We start from the raw sequence: 23,943 nt of genomic DNA on the forward strand, positions 1-23,943 counted from the left end.
TGTAGTGTATGTAGATGTGTGTATACTAGCCTAGCACCGTGTCATTTGTGGGATATGTATATGTGTAGTGTATGTGCAGATGTGTGTATCCTAGCCTAGCACCATGTCATTTGTGGGATATGTATATGTGTAGTGTATGTAGATGTGTGTATCCTAGCCTAGCACCATGTCATTTGTGGGATATGTACAGTATATACAGTAGAATGTTGTTATAGTGAACTCAGTCCTCAGGTCCTAGCAAATGTGTCTGTGTACATATACACTGTATAACCAATTATAATATAGTAAATTACTTTTCTTTTGGTCCCTTGGAGTTTACTATAAAGGAATTTCATTGTATGTATGTATCCAAGTGTGTATATGTGTGTGTGTGTGTGTGTGTGTGTGTGTGTGTGTGTGTGTGTGTGTGTGTGTGTGTGTGTGTGTGTGTGTGTGTGTGTGTGTGTGTGTATATATATATATATATATATATATATATATATATATATATATATATATATATATATGGATATGGGTATATGTTTTAACTTACAGATCTACTACATTATATTATGATTATTTTATACAGGGATTTATTGGTATAGGATTCTGCTATTTATATCCTATTTCTTTGTTATGCCTTCACTATTGTATTATTATATATGTTTTTATGGGGTGTAATTAGTTAATACCTGACAAGATACCTCGCTGGTCATGTGACACAATTCTTTTAATAATAATAAGTATTTGAACAAACTCCTATGCATTACTATTCGAAAGATCGACTATCTATCTATGATATTAGATATCATTGCAGTTTATTTTTGAATTGAACTCTTAGCTTATTGTTTTACCCTCTTAGTTGCTCCTGTTAATTCCCTGAAGAAGCGGGTAAAATACCTGCAAAACGTGTTGCACTGCTTTGTGGAGTATACAATAATATCTGCCTGAATTAGACAATTCAAGTCTCCAGTGGGGAGGTAAGTCCAGCACTACTTCCCATTTTAAACTGTTTTTAGTGCTTTTTAGTCTTACTGTCATTTATTTCCCAGTATAGCCATATCCCTCTCTGTGTCCCCCAGCATTGCTATTGTCCTCCAGTATGTAATGTCCCCCCACCCCAGTGACATTTCTCCCCCAGTATAGCCATGCCGCCCCCCCCCCCTCCTGTGTCCCCAAGCATTGCCATTATCCCCCAGTATGTAATGTTCCCCACCCCAGTACTGCCATTTCTCCCCCAGTATAACCATGTCCCCCTGTGTCCCCCAGCATTGCCATTATCTCCAGTATGTAATGTCCCCCACCCCAGTAATGTAATTTCTCCCCAGTAAAGCCATGTCCTCTCTGTGTCCCCCAGCATTGCAATTATCCTGCAGTATGTAATGTCCCCCACCTCAGTAATGCCATTTCTCCCCCAGTATAGCCATGTCCCCCCTGTGTCCCCCAGCATTGCCATTATCTCCAGTATGTAATGTCCCCCACCCCAGTAATGCCATTTCTCCCCAGTATAGCCATGTCCTCTCTGTGTCCCCCAGCATTGCCATTATCCTCCAGTATGTAATGTCCTCCACCCCAGTAATGCCATTTCTTTCCCAGTATAGCCATGTCCCCCTGTGTCCCCCAGCATTGCCATTATCCTGCAGTATATAATGTTCCTCAACCCCAGTAATGCCATTTCTTTCCCAGTGAAGCCATGTCCACATTCCATTTCTTCCCCCACCTCCATGCAGAGTAGTAAAAGGAAGGGTTTACATTGGTTTATAGCTACCTGTCAGTGTGCTCCAGTTCTCTGCTCCCATTAGCCTCTCTGCCTCTTTTCTCCTCATCTATCTACCCACTACCAGCACTGCTGTAACATCGCTGGAATGGTAACAGTGGGAGGTGGATGTGAGGAGAGGAGGCCAGCTGGAGAGGAGGCAGAGGGAGGACAGGACTGCAGCACGCCGTGAGTATAGTGCACAGGTAGCTATAAACCTACTTTATGCTTTCCTGTTATACTCTGCATGGCTCTACCACCCACAAGTGACAGCAATGGGGATTACTGGGATGAGGGGGCATCCTGTATTGGTAGTTTCAGCACTGACAATTGTACAGCCTAGATTATCCTCCTCTTATTATCTATCAAAAGGCAGCAGAATCCTGTACAGATCACATGACCACATCACTGAGGATGGATGAGGACCAGAGTCTCATGACCAAGAGGATATTCAACCTCATCCTGGAGATCATCAATCTGCTGACTGGAGAGGTGAGGAGGATTCTGGGAGGTCACACGATATCACTCTTATGTCTGTTAATAATACACACACCTGACTATAGAGGTGAGGAGGATTCTGGGAGATCACATGACATTAATCTTATCTCTATTCATAAAACACGCCTGAACAGAGAGGTGAGAAGGATTCTGGGAGGCCACATGGCACCACTCATCTCTATTCATAAAACACACCTGAACAGAGAGGTGTGAAGGATTCTGGGAGGCCACATGACACCACTCTTATCTCTATTCATAAAACACACTTGACCAGAGAAGTGAGAAGGATACTTGGATATTATATACCTTTAGGTTGAGAATCCTATCATTTTTCTGCTATGGAAAAATGCACAACAATGCGAGTGAATGGGCTAGTTTCCATATTATGCAATTTTCTGTTTGCCTTAAGTGCGTAAAAAGAACTGACAGCATGCTGCACTATTTTGGACACAGTTTACCATGTAATGATTGTCAATTATGCTAAAATGTGCATAAGCCATCATAACAAATTGTACTTTATATGAAAAACTGCAGGCAAAATGTAATATCCTTGTGGAAAAAACAGCCTTACTTTTATTTTATTTTTTTACTAGGGGTTTAAATTACCAAAAATTGCAATTGTTGCACCATTAACTGCGCAGGACTCTCTGCACACACCGTCTCCCATCCCAGTGTCCCCTCATTACTGCCTGATGCCATATTCCCTGAGACCAGAGAGGAGAAAGAGGAAGAAGATTCTGGAAGTCATCAGGAAGATGATGGAGCTGCTGACAGGAGAGGTGAGCGGTGCTGGGAATTATGGGACATTATCCAGTAACAGCAAGGGGTGTGTCTGGGTGGTGACTGTATCATGTGTGTCAGATTCCTATAAGGTGTCAAGATGTCGCTGTCTATTTCTCCATGGAGGAGTGGCAGTATATAGAAGGACACAAGGACCTCTACAAAGATGCCGTGATGGAGAATCAGAAAAGTTTGAGTTTTGTTAAGATGGAACAAAAGAAGATTGATTTAAATGAGACTATTTTGAACTTCACCCTGGAGATCATCAACCTACTGACTGGAGAGGTGAGGAGGATTCTGGGAGGTCGCATGACATTATTCTTCACTCTGTTACTGTATATACTCGCATATCGGCCGATTTTTTTTCAGCACAAAAAAAATGTGCTGAAAAGTCACCACCTCGGCCTATATCCAAGTCACCAACTTGCTAAGCTGGTGTCTGTGGTGAGGGGTTTGCAGGCTGACCTGTGGAGAGGATCGGAGAGTGCAGCAGTGAAGGCTTGCAGGCTGTGCAGCCAGCTAATCAGGTGCCAGCACTGTGGGTGGCTGAATGGAGCGCAACAGCTGATCTGCAGGCAGAAGCCCGGGATATGAGTTACCGTATGGCAGTTGCTATCAGATGTCCGGGGGAGAGCGCCACAGAAGTGATCAGAAGCCCGGGGGAGAGTGGAGCAGAGCTGGATGGATGGATGGCCATAATCAATGCAGGAGCGCTCCTCTGTGCTCATAATCTCGCGCTTTCTGCTGTCTCTGCACCTTGTGAGCCCATTGGCTGGTAATAGCTGGTAATAGCCAATGGGCTCACAAGGTGCAGAGACAGCAGGAATCACGAGATTATGAGCACAGAGGAGCGCTCCTGCTTTGATTCTGGCCATCCATCCATCCAGCTCTGCTCTCCCCCGGGCTTCTGATCACTTCTGTGGCACTCTCCCCCGGACACTCATAACCCGGGCTTCCGCCTGCAGATCAGCTGTTGTGCTCCATTCGGCCACCCACAGTGCTGGCACCTGATTAGCTGGCTGCACAGCCCACAAGCCTTCACCACTGCGCTCTCCGATCCCCTCTGCCTGCCATATAGTAACTCAGGTATCCTCCTGTTCCACTGTGTGCTATTTACTCACTGCACAGCTTGCAAGCCTTCACAGCTGCCCAGAAGAAGCCATAATCGCGAAGGTCCTTGTCTGGGTGACGGCTGTTCTGCCCCCTAATCCTGTTGGTAAGCGCTTTGAAATTTCACTTTACTACTCTGTATTTTCCTCCTTAGAACAGCACTTTATTCTTGCCATCTACCACTCGTTATCTACAGCACGCTTCCCTTGGCCCTGATTCTTAAAGGGTCTCTGCCTGCACTATTCTTATTGCACTTTGAACATACCTTTTTCTGCATCTCTATACAGCTGTACACTATTTATGTATTATATTGGGGTAATAATACTCCGCAGTAGAGATGTCGGCGAACGATTCCCAAACCGTTCGCCGGCGAACATCTCACCATGTACTACTTACGGGTCGCTATGACCCGGAGTAGTATGCCTGCGCTGGCCTGGCGGTGCATGTCCTAGATCACGCTCCTGTTGCCGGGCACTTTCTGCGCATGTGCGTGACATCATGAGTGACATTACGCCCATGCGCAGAGAGTGCCCGGCAACAAGCGCGCAATCAAAGACGCGCACCACCGGGCCAGCACAGGCGTACTACTCCGGATCATAGTGACTCGGAAGTAGTACAGTGCCCACAGAGATTCGCCCGCAAACGGTTCGGGCCATCTCTACTCCTCAGGTGTTTTTGTTAAGCTAGTGTGGTGTGGTATATGGCTCTATATGACTACCAGTACATTTAGTAATGATTACTGGTTACATGGTGCTGGCTCCTACATCTGTTCCATACAGAGATGATTTTTGCATTTTATATAGGGGTGGATGTTCCATTTCATATAGGGGTGGCTCTTGCACTTTATATGGGGGTTATTGCTGGGGGTAGAGGGAGCCCCCCCCCAAGCAGCAATAATCTCCATATGAAATGGAACAATCACCTTGTATGTATCTGCAATAACCCCCCATATGAAATGCAACAACCACCCCCGTGTTGTCAGGAGCCGCAGCACTTTCTACCCTCGGCTTATACGAGAGTCAATCATTTTTTCTGGTTTCTGATGTAAATGTTAAGGGGTCGGCTTATATGCGAGTCGGCTTATATGCGAGTATATACGGTAATAAAAAACACACTGAACAAAGAGGTGAGGAAGATCCTGCGAGGTCACATAACATTATTGTTGTTGTTTTTTTTACAGAGTTTTCCTTCAGTGAAGTCTGGTGATCATATGATCATCACAGTGCCCCCACCTCACATCCTAATTTCAGAGAATCAGAATAAGCAGAAGATTCTGAAAGTCACCAAGAAGATGATGGAGCTGCTGACAGGAGAGGTGAGTGTTGCTTGGAATTATGGGACATTTTACAATCACAACAAGGGGTGTGTCTGGATGGTGACACTATTATTGTGTGTGTCAGGTTCCTATCAGATGTCAGGATGTCATTGTCTATTTCTCCATGGAGGAGTGGCAGTATATAGAAGGACACAAGGACCTCTACAAGGACATCATGATGAAGAATCAGCCGCTCCTCACATCACCGGGTAAGAGATGTAAAGGAGAGACCAGAACGGAGGGTTACCTAGATCCCCCTCATCTGATAATCACATGGTGACAATGGATGCAATTCAATTCATTTTTTACTCTAATATTTCTCCTAGGCAATAATTTTACATCTTCAGTTTAAAATAACTTTTGCACTTTGCAATTGAAAAAGTTCCAAAAAGTAGGTGAAAAAGTACTGTCAAGATTATTCTGAGTATTTTCTTGCTTGCTGGTGGCTTTAACCACTTCCCCTCCCCAGGGACGAGTAACTACATCCCTGCAACATCCCATATCTCCTTGCAGGGATGTAGCTACTACGTCCCTCCCCACCGCGCACTCCCGCTCACCCCTGTGCTCGTTACCGCCACCAATCGTTAGCCAGGAGATCAATGAATGGGAACACAGTTCACATTCATTGGTCTAAGTACCCGTGTGAATGACGACCTCAATCCATGAGATGGCGCCATCATTCACAAAAGCCGATATTTACACCCAGGGATGGGACGCATTCCACCACTCACTACCGCACATCCTCCTTCTGGCTGAAGGATGAAGTGTGAAGTGCGGTAGTGAGTGGTGTGACGCATCCCTTCAATCATAGCTATGACTAAGGAGCCGTCTGCTCCGATACGCGTGAGCTTTTATCTGTAGCTGTAATGCTGGATTGAACAATAAAGACATTTCTACTTTCAAATCATCTGGTGCAGCGGGATACCCTTTTCTGGTTGCTGAGAAAAAAATGCACCTTTATTTCCAAATAAAATATTGGTGCCATACATTGTACTATGAAAAATGTTAAATGTTGCAATAACCGGGACAAATGGGCAAATAAAATGTGTGGGTTTTAATTACAGTAGCATTTATTATTTTAAAACTATAATTGCCGAAAACTGAGAAATATGGATTTTTTTCAATTTTTTTCTTATTTTTCCTGTTAAAACACATTTAGAATAAAATAGTTCTTAGCAGAAAGTACCCCCAAAAGAAAGCCTAATTGGTGGCGAAAAAAAACAAGATATAGATTGTTTTGTTGTTGTAAGTAGTAATAAAGTTATAGGCGAATGAATGGAAGGAGCGCTGACAGGTGAAAATTGCTCTGGTTTTTTAAGGGGAAAAAAAACTATTGGAGGTGAAGTAATTAAAACACATTTTATTTATAACCAGCTGATGGCCCGGCATTGCCTGGGAATGTATTTGGTTGCTGTTGTCTCTGCCTACTTTGTCTAACCTTGACACACAGTCACTCAATGATCAGGCTAATGAACTTTGGGGTCCTTGGCATCAATAATTTGTATTTTCCCATTGAAATGAAATAAATCTGATTGGTTGTTTGTGGCTCCACCCCTTTTCTGAATTTGAACCACAATCACCCAATGACCGATTGTACCAGGTTTGAGGCCTGTGCCATTAACAGCGCAAGAATGGCAGTGATTTATATTTCCCCTTGAAAATCAATAGGTGAATTTTGATTGGCTTTTGTAGGCTCCACCCACTTTTCTGAATATTAATCCCAGTCACCTAGTGACCAACTGTGCACAGTTTGAGAACACTGCCATTAACAGTGTAATAATGGCTGCAGTTTACATTTTGCCAGTGAAATTTGTTTTTGGCTCCATCCATTTGTGTAACCTTGACACACAGTCACTCAACGACCAAATTTATGAGCTTTCATGTTTCTGACATCAAAAATGAGTTTATCCACCAAACAAATCTGATTGGTTGTTTGTGGATTCACCCCCTTTCTGATTTTGCACCCATCGGCCAATGACTAACTGTACTAGGTTTGAGGCCTCTGCTATTAACAGTGTAAGAATGGCAACAATTTAAATATACACCTTGAAAATCAATAGGTGAATTTTGATTGGCTGTTGTAGGCCCCACCCACTTTTCTGAATATTAATCCCATTCACCCAATGAAAAACTGTCTGAAGTTTAAGAACCCTGCCGTTAAGAATGTAAGAACGGCTGCAGTTTACATTTTCTGTGTGAAATGTTTTTTGGCTCCTCACAATTTTTGCACTTTTGACTCAATGACCAAGTTTTTGAGCTTTCAGGTTCCTGGCATCTAACATGTGTGAAGGGAAGCAGTTTATCCAGCAAAATAATCTGATCAGCTGTTTGTGGTTCCAACCCTTTAGTGAATTCGAACCCCAGTCATCCAATGACTGAGTGTACCAGGTTTGAGGCCAGTTTAACAATGGCAGCAGTTTAAATATTCCCCTTGAAAATCAATAGGTGAATTTTGATTGGCCGTTGTAGGCTCTGCCCACTTTCCTGAATATTAATCCCAGTCACCCAGTGACCAAGTGTGTCAAGTTTGAAAACCCTGCAACAAACAGTCTAAGAATGGATTCAGTTTATATTTTGCCATTGAAAATATATCGCTCAGATTTGATTGGCTGTTTTATAGAACTTTCCCACTTTCCCCAAATTTCTGACCTTGGTCACCAAGTGATCAACTGTGCCAATTTGGGGACTCTGGTTTTATTGCTGTGAGGATGTCAGCCTTTCACATTTTTTTCCATTGTTGTGAATGGGTGAAATCGGATTGGCCGTTTGTAGCTCCGCCAAGGTGTGCAGGGGGGCCGCGAGACCTCCAGAACCTATCATCCCAGGTAGTAAGGGATCTGTATACCAAGTTTCATTGAAATTGGTCAAGGTGTTTTCGAGTGATCGCGGCTCATACACACATACATGCGATTTTATATACAGTATATAGATATGAAAATATCACCTAGGAAAAAACTTTGGAGAAAAAGTGAATTGGTTTGGGCCCAATGAATTCAGTGTGTTTGTTCCCTACAGAGGGGTCCAGTTACAGAAACCCACCAGAGAGATGTACAGGTCCTCTTTCTTCCCGGGGTTGTCCGCAGGAAGATCACATCACCCTCCACCATTATCAGGTAGGCGGAGCTGAGGGTCATCAGAGACACCAGACTGTGGGAGAGTCTTGTTTATGCTCTTATCTGTGTTACGTGTTATATTAACTCTAATTTTGTGCCATTAGGGTAGAGAACTGAGACACGTGGATGTTGTGGTGGGAGAGGAGGAAGAAGAGACATATGTGAGGAGTGATCAGCAGTCTATGGAGGAGGGTGACATGATGGGGTCAAGAAAAGAGGAGGACACTGTTACAGAGGGCAGAATAGGTGAGTAATCAGCAATAAATGTAGAATAATGTGTATTTGTATTGCTGGTATGACTGTCACTGCTCACAGACTGGCCATATTAGGTGTTTGTCTGCCCCATACTTTAACATGAAGCGATATTTGAACCCTTCACCCTCAAGTCAGGTGGGGCAGAACAGCCAATTATGCATTTTTACCATGTGGGAGACACCCCCCATAAGAGAAACAAACCTGGCAGCCATTTTCCAGTCAGGCTGGAGTCGGTGTAGGGAGAGCTGTGCTGCTGATTGAGGGACAGAGAGATAGCTTATTGACACTGTTCTGTGTTATTCAGTGCTGTGTAGCTGTGTGCCTTCAGTCAGTATAAGGGGAGCTGTGCTGCTGATTGAGGGACAGAGAGATAGCTGCTGGCACTGTTCTGTGTTATTCAGTGCTGTGTAGCTGTGTGCCTGGAGTCAGTGTAGGGAGAGCTGTGCTGCTGATTGAGGGACAGAGAGATAGCTTGCTGACACTGTTCTGTGTTATTCAGTGCTGTGTAGCTGTGTGCCTGGAGTCAGTGTAGGGAGAGCTGTGCTGATGATTGAGGGACAGATAGTGATAGGTGTTCTCTATGGAATCCAGTGCTGTGTAGCTGTGTGCCTGGAGTCAGTGTAGGGAGAGCTGTGCTGATGATTGAGGGACAGAGAGATAGCTTGCTGACAGTGTTCTGTGTTATTCAGTGCTGTGTAGCTGTGTGCCTGGAGTCAGTGTAGGGAGAGCTGTGCTGCTGATTGAGGGACAGAGAGATAGCTTGCTGGCACTGTTCTGTGTTATTCAGTGCTCTGTAGCTGTGTGCCTGGAGTCAGTGTAGGGGGAGCTGTGCTGCTGACTGAGGGACAGACAGATAGGTGTTCTCTATGGAATCCAGTGCTGTGTAGCTGTGTGTCTGGAGTCAGTGTAGGGAGAGCTGTGCTGCTGATTGAGGGACAGATAGTGATAGGTGTTCTCTATGGAATTCAGTGCTGTGTAGCTGTGTGTCTGGAGCCAGTGTAGGGAGAGCTGTGCTGCTGACTGAGGGACAGACAGATAGGTGTTCTCTATGGAATCCAGTGCTGTGTAGCTGTGTGCCTGGAGTCAGTGTAGGGAGAGCTGTGCTGCTGATTGAGGGACAGATAGTGATAGGTGTTCTCTATGGAATCCAGTGCTGTGTAGCTGTGTGCCTGGAGTCAGTGTAGGGAGAGCTGTGCTGCTGATTGAGGGACAGAGAGATAGCTTGCCGACAGTGTTCTGTGTTATTCAGTGCTGTGTAGCTGTGTGCCTGGAGTCAGTGTAGGGAGAGCTGTGCTGCTGATTGAGGGACAGAGAGATAGCTTGCTGACAGTGTTCTGTGTTATTCAGTGCTGTGTAGCTGTGTGCCTGGAGCCAGTGTGGGGAGAGCTGTGCTGCTGACTGAGGGACAGACAGATAGGTGTTCTCTATGGAATCCAGTGCTGTGTAGCTGTGTGTCTGGAGTCAGTGTAGGGAGAGCTGTGCTGATGATTGAGGGAGAGATAGATAGCAGCTCTGTATTATTCAGTGCTGTGTATTTTTGTTGTTGTTATTTGTGGTGTGTAGCTTATATACACCACCTGTTTAGTATAGTGTAGTATGTGGCTGCATCACTGTTACAGCCAGTCACTGTGCTAATATAAAGTGATTGAGTGGCCATATTGTATTGTCAAATGTTTGTGTCTCCTGACATTGGCCTCAATTCTGGTAGCTGTTTGAGGTAAATATTTTTTTGTAGGTAAAATACCTCAGGAGGTATTTACCTCTTTATATAGCAATTCTGAAAGATTTTTCTCCATTTCCGAACATGAGGTAAAACTTGAGGTAAATGCATAAAGTGAGGTAAAACATGAGGTATTTCAGTGGTATGCATGCAGTAAATAAATAATAGTAGTCTTTAATAGTCTTCCAGTCTTCCATAAGTTAGGATTTGGATTTGTCTTCCATAAGTTTGGAAGATTTTTTTTTTTTTTTTTTTTTTTTTTTTTTTAGGGAGGAAGGTGTAACTTTGATGGAACTAGTAAAAAAGGGCGCACAGGGATAGTGGACAAAAAGGGCGCCGCCATAGACTGCAATGCAAAATATCGGCTATTCGGCGCCCGACAGGAAAAAAGGGCGCCCGAGAAATAGCGGTTACAGGGATCGTGTTAACAAAAGTTTTCGTTTACAGGATAAAGTTTATAACAAATATCGTTTACAAGTTCGTTTTGACTTTGTATTATACTTATTTTTTCGTTTGTAAATTTCGCTTATATGAGTTTTAACTATTTTTTTCGTTTTAAAATTGCGCTTACAAAACTATAACAACTAAAATTTCGTTTACACTTCTTTTATCATTTAAAAATCGTTTTCATATGTATAATGCTTAAATAACGTTTCTCAACCTGATTGTATTAGAAATACATCGCTTTTGCTATTAACTTTGTTTTTACACTTCTAATGCGTTGATTATAGTTACTAAAATATCGCTTTAAATATTACTGTTATTTTAAGATTTCTAATGCATACGTGATTGTAAGGCTATCTATTGTATTGTATGTGTATATATATTATATATACCTTTTTCTACTTATAATATTATTAATGTATATGTGATTTTAAGGCTAGTTATTCTATTACAAATATATAAATTATTTTATTCATGTTATTTGGAGTGAAGTATTTTAAGGATTAAATGTATTATTGTTTATATGTGTTTAGCGTGTTTTGTGCAGTGGGGATGGTTAGGTTTAGGCATTACTAGGGGATCTAGGGGTTAGGGATAGGTACAGGGAGGGTTAGGTATAGTTACAGTGCAATATACACCACCAGGGGGGTGGTTAGTTTTAGGCACCAACAGGGGGGTGGTTAGTTTTAGGCACCACCAGGGGGGTCTTAGGTTTAGGCACCACCAGGGGGGTCTTAGGTTTAGGCACCACCAGGGGGTCTTAGGTTTAGGCACCACCAGGGGGGTCTTAGGTTTAGGCACCACCAGGGGGGTCTAGGGGTTAGGGATAGGTACAGGGTGGGTTAGGTATAGTTACAGTGCGATATACACCACCAGGGGGGTGGTTAGTTTTAGGCACCACCAGGGGGGTGGTTAGTTTTAGGCACCACCAGGGGGTGGTTAGTTTTAGGCACCACCAGGGGGTTCTTAGGTTTAGGCACCACCAGGGGGGTGGTTAGTTTTAGGCACCACCAGGGGGGTCTTAGGTTTAGGCACCACCAGGGGGGGTGGTTAGTTTTAGGCACCACCAGGGGGGTCTTAGGTTTAGGCACCACCAGGGGGGTGGTTAGTTTTAGGCACCACCAGGGGGGTCTTAGGTTTAGGCACCACCAGGGGGGTGGTTAGTTTTAGGCACCACCAGGGGGGTCTTAGGTTTAGGCACCACCAGGGGAGTCTTAGGTTTAGATACCACCAGGGGGGTCTAGGGGTTAGGGATAGGTACAGGGAGGGCTCTGTATGAGAGTACGGTTAGGTATAGTTATAGTACAATATATGTAACATATACAATTTATTACATTATGTGTATTTACACAAAGGGGGGTCTAGGTGTGAGGGATAGGGATAAGGAGAGATATCTGTGACTCTAAAGTTAGTTATAATTGTAGTAAAATACCTGTAAAACCTACCATTCTAGTACTATGCTTAATACAAGTGTAAATATCGTTTTTGCTATAGACGCTATTTGACGTTTCATTTCAGAATTCGTTTACTGTTATAGACGGTATTTTGCCATTTCATTTCCGTTTATTTAACCTATTTAGCACTAAATTATCGTTTATAACCTCTTAAACGAACAATATGGTTTTGCATTCAAACTTACAATTTCGGCTACACCCCGCGCCCTTTTTTCCAGGCGCCCTTTTTTGATACACGCGTATTTGATTATGTAGCAACCTATGAAAAGTATAATTATAGACATCCCTTATTAAGAAAAAAAAACAAAAAAAAAACAGTAAATATTTGGAGTTTTATTTCTACAATTCTTTTCTATTACACAACCTGAATAGGAACGACACTAAACAGCAATAGGAACTCCACTAAAAACTGCAAAATGCATACAAATTGACTTTACCTCCAGGTACAGGCAGGTCTTAAACTGATCGGTAAATTATGTGCTAACATGCCCCCTAATTTCCATGAGAATAACTATTTTTGGTAAATTACCTCATGAATTACCTCATAATTTACCTCATGAGGTAAAACATGACTAAAACCTACCAGAATTGCTAAATGTCATTACCTCATGAGGTAAATTACCTCACATGAGGTAATTTGTTTGATAACCCTACCAGAACTGAGGCCATTGTCATAAAAAGCATTTCACATCATTGTGGAGCTTGTACTGCAGAGTTAGGCCCACACTGCACAAGCAGAATATTTTGTGTATATGCCAAAGTATATGCCTCTGCTACAGTTGCTGCAAATAACAGTTTTTAAGCAGGTAAACGCAGCGGCCATTGTGTTGACTGACTGTTATGAGCACAACTTTCTACAGTTTTCTGTCAGGCTGATAACTCTGAGATGGTGGAAATTATATGCTAATTATATGCAAAGTTACACAGATGCTGCATCTGGCCCATTTCCAATCAGCATCATCTTTGCATAATTTTGGAATTATCTGCAGCTCACTGACCCTCCCTAATAATAACTGTTCCTCTACTCAGAATTCTCTAACAGGAAGTGATGATGTTTCTCTATTTACAGGGCGGAGTCCTGGCATCAGGAACCTCTCAAAGACTCGTCTCTCTGTATCCACAGACTGTACAACGGATGATGATGTCACTGGACAAGAGTCTCCTGCAGATATCCTGGTTACTCCAAATCTTCCCCCAGACTTCCCTCACTTGTCTAACTCTGAGGGGCCTCCTACCCAGCACAGCTCTCCCCCTGCTGGAGGGTCTTATTCCTGTTACTCGTGTGGGAAATGTTTTGTACAGAAATCACTTCTTGTCAGACATGAGAAATCTCACACCGGGGAGAAGCCCTATTCATGTTCAGAGTGTGGAAAATGTTTTGGATGGAAATCACAACTTGTCAGTCATGAGAGATCTCACACTGGTGAAAAGCCCTATACATGTGCTGAGTGTGGGAAATGTTTTGGTGATAAATCAAACCTTGTCATACATGAGAGATCGCACACCGGTGAGAAGCCCTATTCATGTGCAGAGTGTGGGAAATGTTTTGGATGGAAATCAAGCCTTGTCAGTCATGAGAGATTGCACACTGGTGAGAAGCCCTATTCATGTGCTGAGTGTGGGAAATGTTTTGGACGGAAACAAAACCTTATCATACATGAGAGATTGCACACTGGTGAGAAGCCCTATTCATGTAATGAGTGTGGGAAATGTTTTGGGCACAAATCACACCTCTTAACCCATGAGAGAGCTCACACTGGTGAGAAGCCCTATTCATGTGCAGAGTGTGGGAAATGTTTTGGATGGAAATCAGGCCTTGTCAGTCATGAGAGATTGCACACTGGTGAGAAGCCCTATTCATGTGCTGAGTGTGGGAAATGTTTTGGAGGGAAATCAGGCCTTGTCAATCATGAGAGATTGCACAAAGGTGAGAAGCCCTATCCATGTGCTGAGTGTGGGAAATGTTTTGGACAGAAAGAAAACCTCTTAACCCATGAGAGATCTCACACTGGTGAGAAGCCCTATTCATGTGCTGAGTGTGGGAAATGTTTTGGCCAGAAATCACAACTTGTCAGTCATGAGAGATCTCACACTGGTGAGAAGCCCTATTCATGTACTGAGTGTGGGAAATGTTTTGCACATAAATCACATCTTGTCGCGCATGAGAGATCTCACACTGGTGAGAAGCCCTATTCATGTGCTGAGTGTGGGAAGTGTTTTGGACAGAAATCAAACCTTATCAATCATGAGAGAGCTCACACTGGTGAGAAGCCCTATTCCTGTGCTGAGTGTGGGAAATGTTTTGGACGGAAAGAAAACCTCTTAACCCATGAGAGATCTCACACTAGTGAGAAGCCCTATTCATGTGCTGAGTGTGGGAAATGTTTTGCACATAAATCACTGCTTGTGAGACATTTGTGTTGAGTGTGGGAAATGATTTGGCAATAATCATTATTTTCCAATGTTTCTTTTATTTCTTGCAAAGCGCACATGGCAGCATTTTTACATTGAATCCTGAGGACTCTTTCATGCTGCTCAGTGCATTGGATTGTTGCTGCTCTTTGTCTATAGCAAACACCTTCCACTCCTCCAGCAGTTGCATGCATTGCAGGCGTTTGTAAGCGTTGGTCCCTAGCATATGCCAGGCATTTTCCAGGTTGGAGCATTGGCTGGTTGCACGCTTTGCTAACATATGTTGTGTGTTTGAGAGTTTACTTGGCATTTAATAGGTATTTTGACAGAAAACCAAAGGAACCTGGAACCTTTCTTCTACTGTGCTGAGAGTATGGAGAGTGCTAGAGCGTGCTGGCTCCCCTCAGCCCCCTGTAAGCCCCAATGCAGAGCAAATGAACAGACAGCAGTCATGGAGATAGAAGCTGCGGCTTCCCTGGAAAGTTCTCGCGGCACACAGTTTGAGATCCACTGGAGTAAACTTTTCAAAGGGTTGGGGAGATTCAATTACCTTCTTTTGGTCAGAGTGTCCTTATCTTATCCACAGGAAGCTCTCTGTTATTTGCATGCTTAGATAAGCTTGATACTGTAGCTAAGAAAAAATAACCTTCCCCCAGCTAGAGCTGCAGCGCCTGGGACGTGCTCTGTAGGCAGTAGTAGTGTTAGGGAGTCTTGCCCAAGCTCTCCTTCTGAATAGGTGCTGGCTTTCTGAACAGGGAGAGCCGGGATTCAAATATAGGTCTCCTCCTATGTCCGAGGCAGAGCCCTTAACCAGTATACTATCCAGCCGCTGGGGCTAGGGTATATATGAGGCATTATCTATTGGCATTTTTTTTATTTGTAGGTGTTACCACCCCCTTTAAGAAGGCATAAAGTAATACCACATCAGTAAAATGCAACAACCTGTGCAAAAATATTTTGCATGAAAAGAGGGAAGTAAACACTCAGCAGTTTCCTACTCCTGTGAGACGTTGTGTGATGTCAGCTATGGAAATGGTGCATTTGCCTCTGAAGGCACAAACATGTGAAAATACTCTATTAAAATGCATCATAAAGTGAGGAAATTAGTCATAGAGGATAGTTCTAACCCTTCACCGAGTTCCCCATTATGGCGCTATCCAAATTTGTCAGAATTTGCTTCCCTTATTGATGTGGGATTTCGGATCCGGAGGGGGGTAAATATATTCACCATCTGTACCATAATAATCATTGTAAATCGTGGTCTCAAATGTCAGTGATGGAATTTCACCTTCCTCAGCATTCCCACTTCAGGTACTGTCACCTCAGGCATGCAGCCGCAGCCCAATGTGGGGGTGTGACAGCTGACCTGGTTCCGGCACTGTGGAAAGCTGGCTGCTACATAAGGAGCTGGAAAGCCTTATTTCCAGGTTCTGCTGACTATGAATATGCTCATAGACTAGCTAATACTGGAGAATTATGGGAGGAATGGGGAAAATAGATTTCTGATGAGCAGTGGACTGACTTTGAGGACACATACAGTATATGAAGATGGTAATTTGCCTTCGAGATAAGTTAGTTCAACTGTGCTGGTTTTACCAGATATACTTTACTTCTGATACAATATCCAAATTGTCAGGGGGTGTGAGTGATGTTTGTTGGAGGTGTGGTCATACCCCGGGTACTTTTAAGCACATGACTTGGGACTGCCCGCTCATCCAAGCATTCTGGGACAAAATATTGACCTTCATGAAAGTCAAACTGAGTCTTCCTGTAGTGTCCTCTTATTAGTCTGGTCTGTTGGGATTGATAGAGGAATGGTTCTTGAATAAGAATAAAAAACTTTCGGTTAGATCAGGAGTGTCAAACTCAAAAACAATGTGGGACGAAATTGAACACTGAGACCTAGTCACAGGCCAACCTCAATATCTACTGGCCACCTTCCTCTCTAATAAAGTACCCTGGTGTCTAATGGCCCCCCTCCCCTATACAGTTCCCTGGGGTTTAGACGCCCCCACCCTCCCCTATACTGTTGCCAGGTGTCTAGAGCCAACCACTCTACCCTATACAGTTCCCTAGTGTTTAGTGCTTTCTCCGTACCTCGCCAATATGGCTTCCCTGGTGATCTAGGGCTTTACTTCCAATATAGCTTCCCTGGTGGTGTAGAGTGGGTCAAACATAATGCAAAGTGAGGAGGAAACCTCTGAGGGCCAAATGTAATGGCTCTGAGGGCCAGATTTGGCCCACGGCCCGGAGTTTGACATGTATGGGTTAGACTGTTGTTCTTTTATGCCAAAAATATTCATTGCTCTATAGTGGAAAAACAACCGATTCCCGCCTCACTTTATGGATGCACCTGATTAATACTTCTCTTCAGTTATATAAACTGACCTGGTTGGCGAGAGGGGCGGGCTCCACATTCGATAAGGTCTGGAAGCCCTGGTTGCAATGTACTGGTTCAGCCATTACTAATCTAGATGCAACTCCCAGCATTGTGGACCCCCTTTGATAGATACTCGGATATGTGCTTGTGTTTCCTCCACACCTCTGTAATGCTTGGTGCAGCCATGGTCTGGGATTTCATGCTGGTCCATAGATTTTATGTGTGTGACTTCAACTTATAATGCAATACTGTATGTGCCTTATGCTACTGAATGGCTATATGTCTAATATTTACTCACTGCGTTGTTTTGTGTTGTTGGTGTGTGTTTTGATAAACAATAAACAGATTTAAAAAAAAAACAAAAAAAACATTCAACAGTTTTGGACAATGATGGTTCAAAAATATTGGCAATAGCAGTATACCAACAAAATGGACTCATTTGTACAGATGAGAAAAACATAAATCACCAGACCTGGCAAATACTTTGAATCAAAGGCCGGGGCTAAGGTTCAATATGTTCCTTGTGCTAGTTAACATCGCAGCAGCAATCAGATCCCGCCAACAGAAAGCTCTGCTGCTTGCTAGAGATGGCCCGAACAGTTTGCCGGCGAACGGTTCCAGGCGAACTTCTGGGTGTTCGCGATCACGGAGAACCGCAAACTTTCCCGGAAGTTTAGTTCGCCCCCATAATGTTCCATTAGGGACAACTTTGACCCTCTACATCACAGTCAGCAGGCACATTGTAGCCAATCGGGCTACACTCAGCCCTGGAGCCACTCCCCCCGTTATATAAGGCAGGCTCTGCCGGCCATTACACTCACTCGTGTGCCTGCAATAGTCAGAGTAGGGCGAGCTGCTGCAGACTGTTTCTCCTAGGTAAGGATTAGTTAGGCTTTTGGCTTGTTAGCTTGCTCCTGGCTGATTCTTATTGCTATAATAGCACCCAGCAACAGCTCTTTTCAGAGATAATCCTGTTCTTGTGATTTTTTTTCTTCTGTGTGTCAAACTGACACTTGCGTTGTATAGACAGCTTTTGTAATTCCTACTGTGTGCCAGTGCCAGCCCATGCCAATCACAATCAGACACCTGTGTCAGTTGCACATTTGTGTAATACCCATTACTGCATTTGTGGTGTATAGACAGCTTTTGAAATAAGTACATACATATATATATAGCATGGGCTTACCGCCAGGGAGGTTAAAGGATTTAAAGTTAATTCATTTCAAATACAGCAAGCCCTCGAAAGTCCTTCTGTATTGTTATTTTTGGTCACTACCTTGGGGCGGGCATGCCTTGCCTGCTGCCTTCCTTGCCTGGATGTGTGGTGATAGCCATTTCTTAGGCTACAACTCCAGACTGGAATTAGACCAGGAAGGATTCATCGGCCATTACCCATGGTCAGTGGTCACAATGGCAGACTTGACCTCCATAACAGATTCTCGCCGGAGACCAACCTGTTGAATCGCAGTGAAGGCACCATTAGACTTGGCCTCCATAACACATTCTCGGTAAAGGATTTAAAGTTGATTCATTACATCAGGGCCTCGAAAGTCCTCCTGTATTGTTATTTTTGGTCACTACATCTGGACCTGCATGCCTGCCTGCTGCCCTCCTTGGATGTGTAGTGGTAGCCGTTTCTCAGGCTGCGGACCGGAATTGAATCCTAATTCCCCGGCCATTACCCGTGGTCACTCATAAATGGCAGACTTGCCCTCCATAGGATTTTCCTGGAAGGTTCTTGAAAAGGATTTAAAGTTGATTCATTACATCAGGGCCTTGAAAGTCCTCCTGTATTGTTATTTTGGTCACTACCTCGGGGTGGGCATGCCATGCCTGCTGCCTTCCTTGCCTGGATGTGTGGTGATAGCCGTTTCTTAGGCTCCAACTCTGGACCTCCATAACAGATTCTCATAAAAGGAGGGTGATGATGAAATCATTGACCTCCATAACAGATTCTTGTTAAAGGATTTAAAGTTGATTCATTACAGCAGGGCCTCGAAAAAGTCCTGGTCGTCGGTTCATTTACTTTTACAGTCATGACCAGTGTATCCCCTGCCGTGCCTGCTGCCTTCCTTGTGGTAGCTGTTTCTTAGGTTCCAACTCCGGAACGGAATCGAAGCAGGATTCCCCGGCCAGTTTGTTACCCGCCGTGGACACCATGGTACTGAGAAAGTACCAAAGAAAGTTTTACACAGTTGAATGAATGGCAGACTTGCCCTCCATAACACATTCTTGGCAAATGCTTTCGACTTGGTTTGTCTTCCGCTGGGTCAAGGGTCCATCTGACCACAGATGCCTGGTCTGCAAAGCGTGGTCAGGGCAGGTACAGGACTTACACAGCATGGGTCTCAGGCTCCCACTTCGGACCAGAATCGAACCCTTATTTCCCAGCCATTACCCTTGGTCACAATGGCAGACTTGCCCTCCATAGGATTCTCATTGTAGGTACTGAACCGCAAGCAGAAAATGTAATTTAAAAAAAAAATAGATGTAAGCTTTAACAATGGTAGAGAAAGAACCATGGAAAGTTGATAAGGCAGTCAGACATTACCTAACCTGACATCACTGAGTGAGGAAGAGCAATCTCTCCATGGTGTGCAGTAGTCCAGCACGGCCGTCACCAGTCAGTGCATACCTTTCACTGCATCTCTGTGACTGCACATTGTATTATACCAGTCAGTGCATACCTTTCACTGCCTCTCTGTGACTGCACATTGTATTACACTAGTCAGTGCATACCTTTCACTGCATCTGTGATTGTACCTTGTATTATACCAGTCAGTACATACCTTTCACTACATCTGTGACTGCACATTGTATTATACCAGTCAGTGCATACTGCATCTCTGTGACTGCACACTGTATTAGTCCAGTCAGTGCATACCTTTCACTTCATCCCCCCAATATGGACAAAACAACAGGCAGAGGCAGGCCACCCGGCAGGTCTGTTCGAGGTCATGCTGGCGTGATTTTGTGCGGCCCTCGACCAAAGTACAGTATTCAGAAGGCACGTACCATCAACCCCTAAGATTCTCAGGACGTAGTTGACTATCTAACACCTCATCTTCCTCAGCTTCCGCACGGAACCATGACATATCTTCCTCCTCCTGCTCTGATTCTGGCACCCTTTAGGGATGTCTGCCCTTTAGGGATTATAACCCTGCTGTGCGTCATATCCATAATTTTCCCAGGGACTTTTGGCATGTATCCCACTCCACCATGCGCCCCCTCCCCCAGGTGTTAGACCCCTTGAAATGTCTTTTCCATCACTTTTGAGGCCAGAAACAGTGTTTGTAGTTTTTCAAGTTCACCTGTCCATTGAAGTCTTTTGCGGTTCGCCGAGTTCGCCGGTTCGCAAACTTTCGCGGAAAATCTGAGGCTCGAGCCATCTCTACAATCTTATAAGCCAATATTTCAGAGCTAATACATATATATATATATATACATATATATATATATATATATATATATATATATATATATATAAGTTTTTCTTTCAAACTTCTGACAATAAATGTGGAGAGGAGTGCATTGTTTAAAGGTTTGTTTAATTAGAAGACCCCTGTAGCCGATTCCCTGCCTTAAGTATAAACAAGTATAAACTAGTATAATCAACAATCAGCCTAGAAGTTAGGGCATCCACAGAAATGCTGTAGCTTGTAGCTTGGTTATGATACATTTGGCACACATATTGTGCTAGTTAACATAGATGTACTTATTCCATGGCTGTCCTATATATTCTAGTGAGCTGCATCAACTCCAAAGTGCTCATTTTTATCAATACCATTACTAACACAAATATGTAGTCTTCTTGGAGACATAAATAAGGCTTTCCTCCTGGAGGTATATATACAGGAATCCCTTAATACAGGAAGACTCCTTTTCTTCTAAGTTAGCCAATAAATGGTATCATCCTGATCCAAAACTTCTTGCATCTCCTGGAGTTATAAATAATGTTTCCATCCTGTTTTGTTGTGAATCAGGACCACTTCTAGCTTTTAAATTCTACCCCTCCCTGACCTCACTCCCCAAAAAGAAAAAAAAAGACACTAAAAAGACACTAGAGAACACATCCAATATGATATGAACCATGTGCCATATAATACATGCTGCCACCTTGCACCTCAAATAAAAACAGCAGATATTATGTCGCCCACACTACAAGTTCCAACATCATTTCCCCACAGAACAATTTCAGGTATCATGTCCTTCCCATTGCAAGATAAGATTATCAAGCAAGATGGTTTTCATTACAGAATACTTTTTTACAAGCATTATGGGATATACAAATCTGAAACCACCTGTTAGGATAGATGTGGAGTGGAGAGGGTATATCATGACACTGAAGGGCTGACATAGTGAGATGGTACAAAAATTTAGAGATTCATAACCCCTTCTGGAGATAAGCACAGTGTGTTGGTGGTGTAAGTGAGACAAGATAAGAGTAGAAGAATGAAGGAGGGAAGAGTAGTAGAGGGTCAGAGTGACTTTAAATTTCCCGGTTATGACTTTCGAATCCCCGGTTCGAATGCCAGCCCGGTCAACATCTGCAATGAGTTTGTATGTCCTCCCCATGTCTGCACAGGTTTCCCCTGGGCACTCCGATTTCCTCCCACATCCCAAAAACATACAGATAAGTTAATTGTCTTCCCCCTAAATTGGCCCTAGACTATGATATATTCACTACATGATACATACATACATAGACATATGACTATGGTAGGGAATAGATTGTGAGCTAGGGATAGTTAAGTGACAAGCAATATATACTCTGTACAGCGCTGCGTAAGATGTCGGCACTATATAAGTTTAGCACTATATATTTAGCACTATATAAGTGCTAAATAATAATAGTAATGACTTGGATTAGAGGATAGATATGAGCAGAATTGAGGCATAGTGGATAGCACTATTGCATTGTAGTGCTGAGTCCTTGGTTGGATTCATGGCCAGGAAAAAATCTGCATGGGGTTCCTATCTTCCCCTGGATTTCATCCAGATCTTCATATTCCTCCTTCATCCCAATCTAATACAGTGGGATGCAAAAGTTTGGGCAACCTTGTTAATTGTCATGATTTTCCTGTATAAATCGTTAGTTGTTACGATAAAAAATGTCAGTTAAATATATCATATAGGACACATACACAGTGATATTTGAGAAGTGAAATTAAGTTTATTGGATTTACAGAAAGTTTGCAATAATTGTTTAAATAGAATTGGGCAGGTGTATAAATTTGGGCACTGTTGTCATTTTATTGATTCCAAAACCTTTAGAACTATTTATTAGAACTCAAATTGGCTTTTTAAGCTCAGTGACCCCTGACCTACGTACACAGGTGAATCCAATGATGAGAATGAGTATTTAAGGGGTTCAATTGTAGATTTCCCTCCTCTTTTGAATTTTTCTGAAGAGTAGCAACATGGGGGTCTCAAAACAACTCGCAAATGACCTGAAGACAAAGATTGTCCACCATCATGGTATAGGGTAAGGATACAGAAAGCTATCTCAGAGATTTCAGCTGTCTGTTTCCATAGTTAGGAACATACTGAGGAAATGGAAGCTCACAGGCTCAGTTCAAGTTAAGTCTCAAAGTCGCAGACCAATAAAAATCTCGGATAAACAGAAGCGACCAATGGTGAGAACAGTCAGAGTCAACCCACAGACCAGCACCAAAGACCTACCACATCATCTTGCTGCAGATGGAGTCACTGTGCATCGTTCAACCATTCGGTGCACTTTACAGAAGGAGATGCTGTATGCAAGAGTGATGCAGAGGAAGCCTTTTCTCCGCCCACTGCACAAACAGAGCCACTTGAGGTATGCTAAAGCACATTTGGACAAGCCAGCTTCATTTTGGAATAAAGTGCTGTGGACTGATGAAACTAAAATGTAGTTATTTGGGCATAACAAGAGGCAATATGCATGGAGGAAAAACAACACAGCATTCCAAGTAAAACACCTGCTACCTACAGTAAAATATGGTGGTGGTTCCATCACACTGTGGGGCTGTGTGGCCAGTGCAGGGACTGGGAATCTTGTCAAAGTTGAGGATGTGTGGATTCCACTTAGTACCAGCAGATTCTGGAGACCAATGTCCAGGAATCCGTGACAAAGCTGAAGCTGCGTCAGGGCTGGATCTTTAAACAAGACAACAACCCTAAACACTGCTCAAAATCCACTAAGGCATTCATACAGAAGAACAAATACAACGTTCTGGAATGGCCATCTCAGTCCCCAGACCTGAATATAATTGAAAATCTGTGGTGTGAGTTTAAGAGAGCTGTCCATGCCCGAAAGCCATGAAACATGAATGAACTAGAACAGAATATCTACCATTAAAGAAGGATCGGGGAATATCACCACTAATCCAGATAGAATTTATCATGATGTGTTTTTCAGGTTCTACCAAAAACTCTACTCTGCACAGAGTTCTCCCACGCCCCATAATATCTTGGAAGACTTTTTCACTAGAAATGTCAAAACATCCCTAAACAAAGAAGCTAGCGAGGCTATGAGTGACCTGATTAATGAAGAAGAGATCCGTAGCATTATTAAGCTCCTCAAGGTGCCTAAAGCTCCTGGCCTTGATGGCCTTACTGCGGCCTACTACAAAACATTTGCAAATATTCACACTCCCCACCTCCAAAATTCTAGTCTTAAAGGACAAATCCCCTCTTCTCAATGCTTCCAACTAGCCATCTCCATTCTCCCCAAACCTAACAGGGA

At 43.4% G+C, this 23,943-nt stretch overlaps 1 protein-coding gene across 1 annotated transcript; it reads left to right on the plus strand.

The window, feature by feature from the left end:
* Positions 1 to 901: 901 nt before the first annotated feature.
* Positions 902 to 14,850, plus strand: LOC137537195 (zinc finger protein 345-like). Its single transcript, XM_068259305.1, has 7 exons — positions 902 to 959; positions 2,108 to 2,227; positions 5,304 to 5,438; positions 5,524 to 5,647; positions 8,454 to 8,551; positions 8,656 to 8,797; positions 13,494 to 14,850. The coding sequence occupies exons 2-7, from the start codon at positions 2,132 to 2,134 to the stop codon at positions 14,846 to 14,848; spliced, it is 1,950 nt and encodes a 649-aa protein (XP_068115406.1). The 5' UTR covers positions 902 to 959; positions 2,108 to 2,131; the 3' UTR covers positions 14,849 to 14,850.
* The last annotated feature ends 9,093 nt before the right edge of the window (positions 14,851 to 23,943 follow it).

The sequence above is a fragment of the Hyperolius riggenbachi genome, chromosome 10 (assembly GCF_040937935.1).
Source record: "Hyperolius riggenbachi isolate aHypRig1 chromosome 10, aHypRig1.pri, whole genome shotgun sequence".
Classification (NCBI taxonomy): Eukaryota; Metazoa; Chordata; class Amphibia; order Anura; family Hyperoliidae; genus Hyperolius; species Hyperolius riggenbachi.

Excerpts from the sequence above, each read along its gene's own strand:
- LOC137537195 (XM_068259305.1), top strand. The coding sequence starts at position 2,132 with ATGACCACATCACTGAGGATGGATGAGGACCAGAGTCTCATGACCAAG. Across the intron at positions 2,228-5,303 it reads TCAATCTGCTGACTGGAGAG|AGTTTTCCTTCAGTGAAGTC; the intron begins GTGAGGAGGATT and ends TTTTTTTTACAG. Across the intron at positions 5,439-5,523 it reads TGGAGCTGCTGACAGGAGAG|GTTCCTATCAGATGTCAGGA; the intron begins GTGAGTGTTGCT and ends TGTGTGTGTCAG.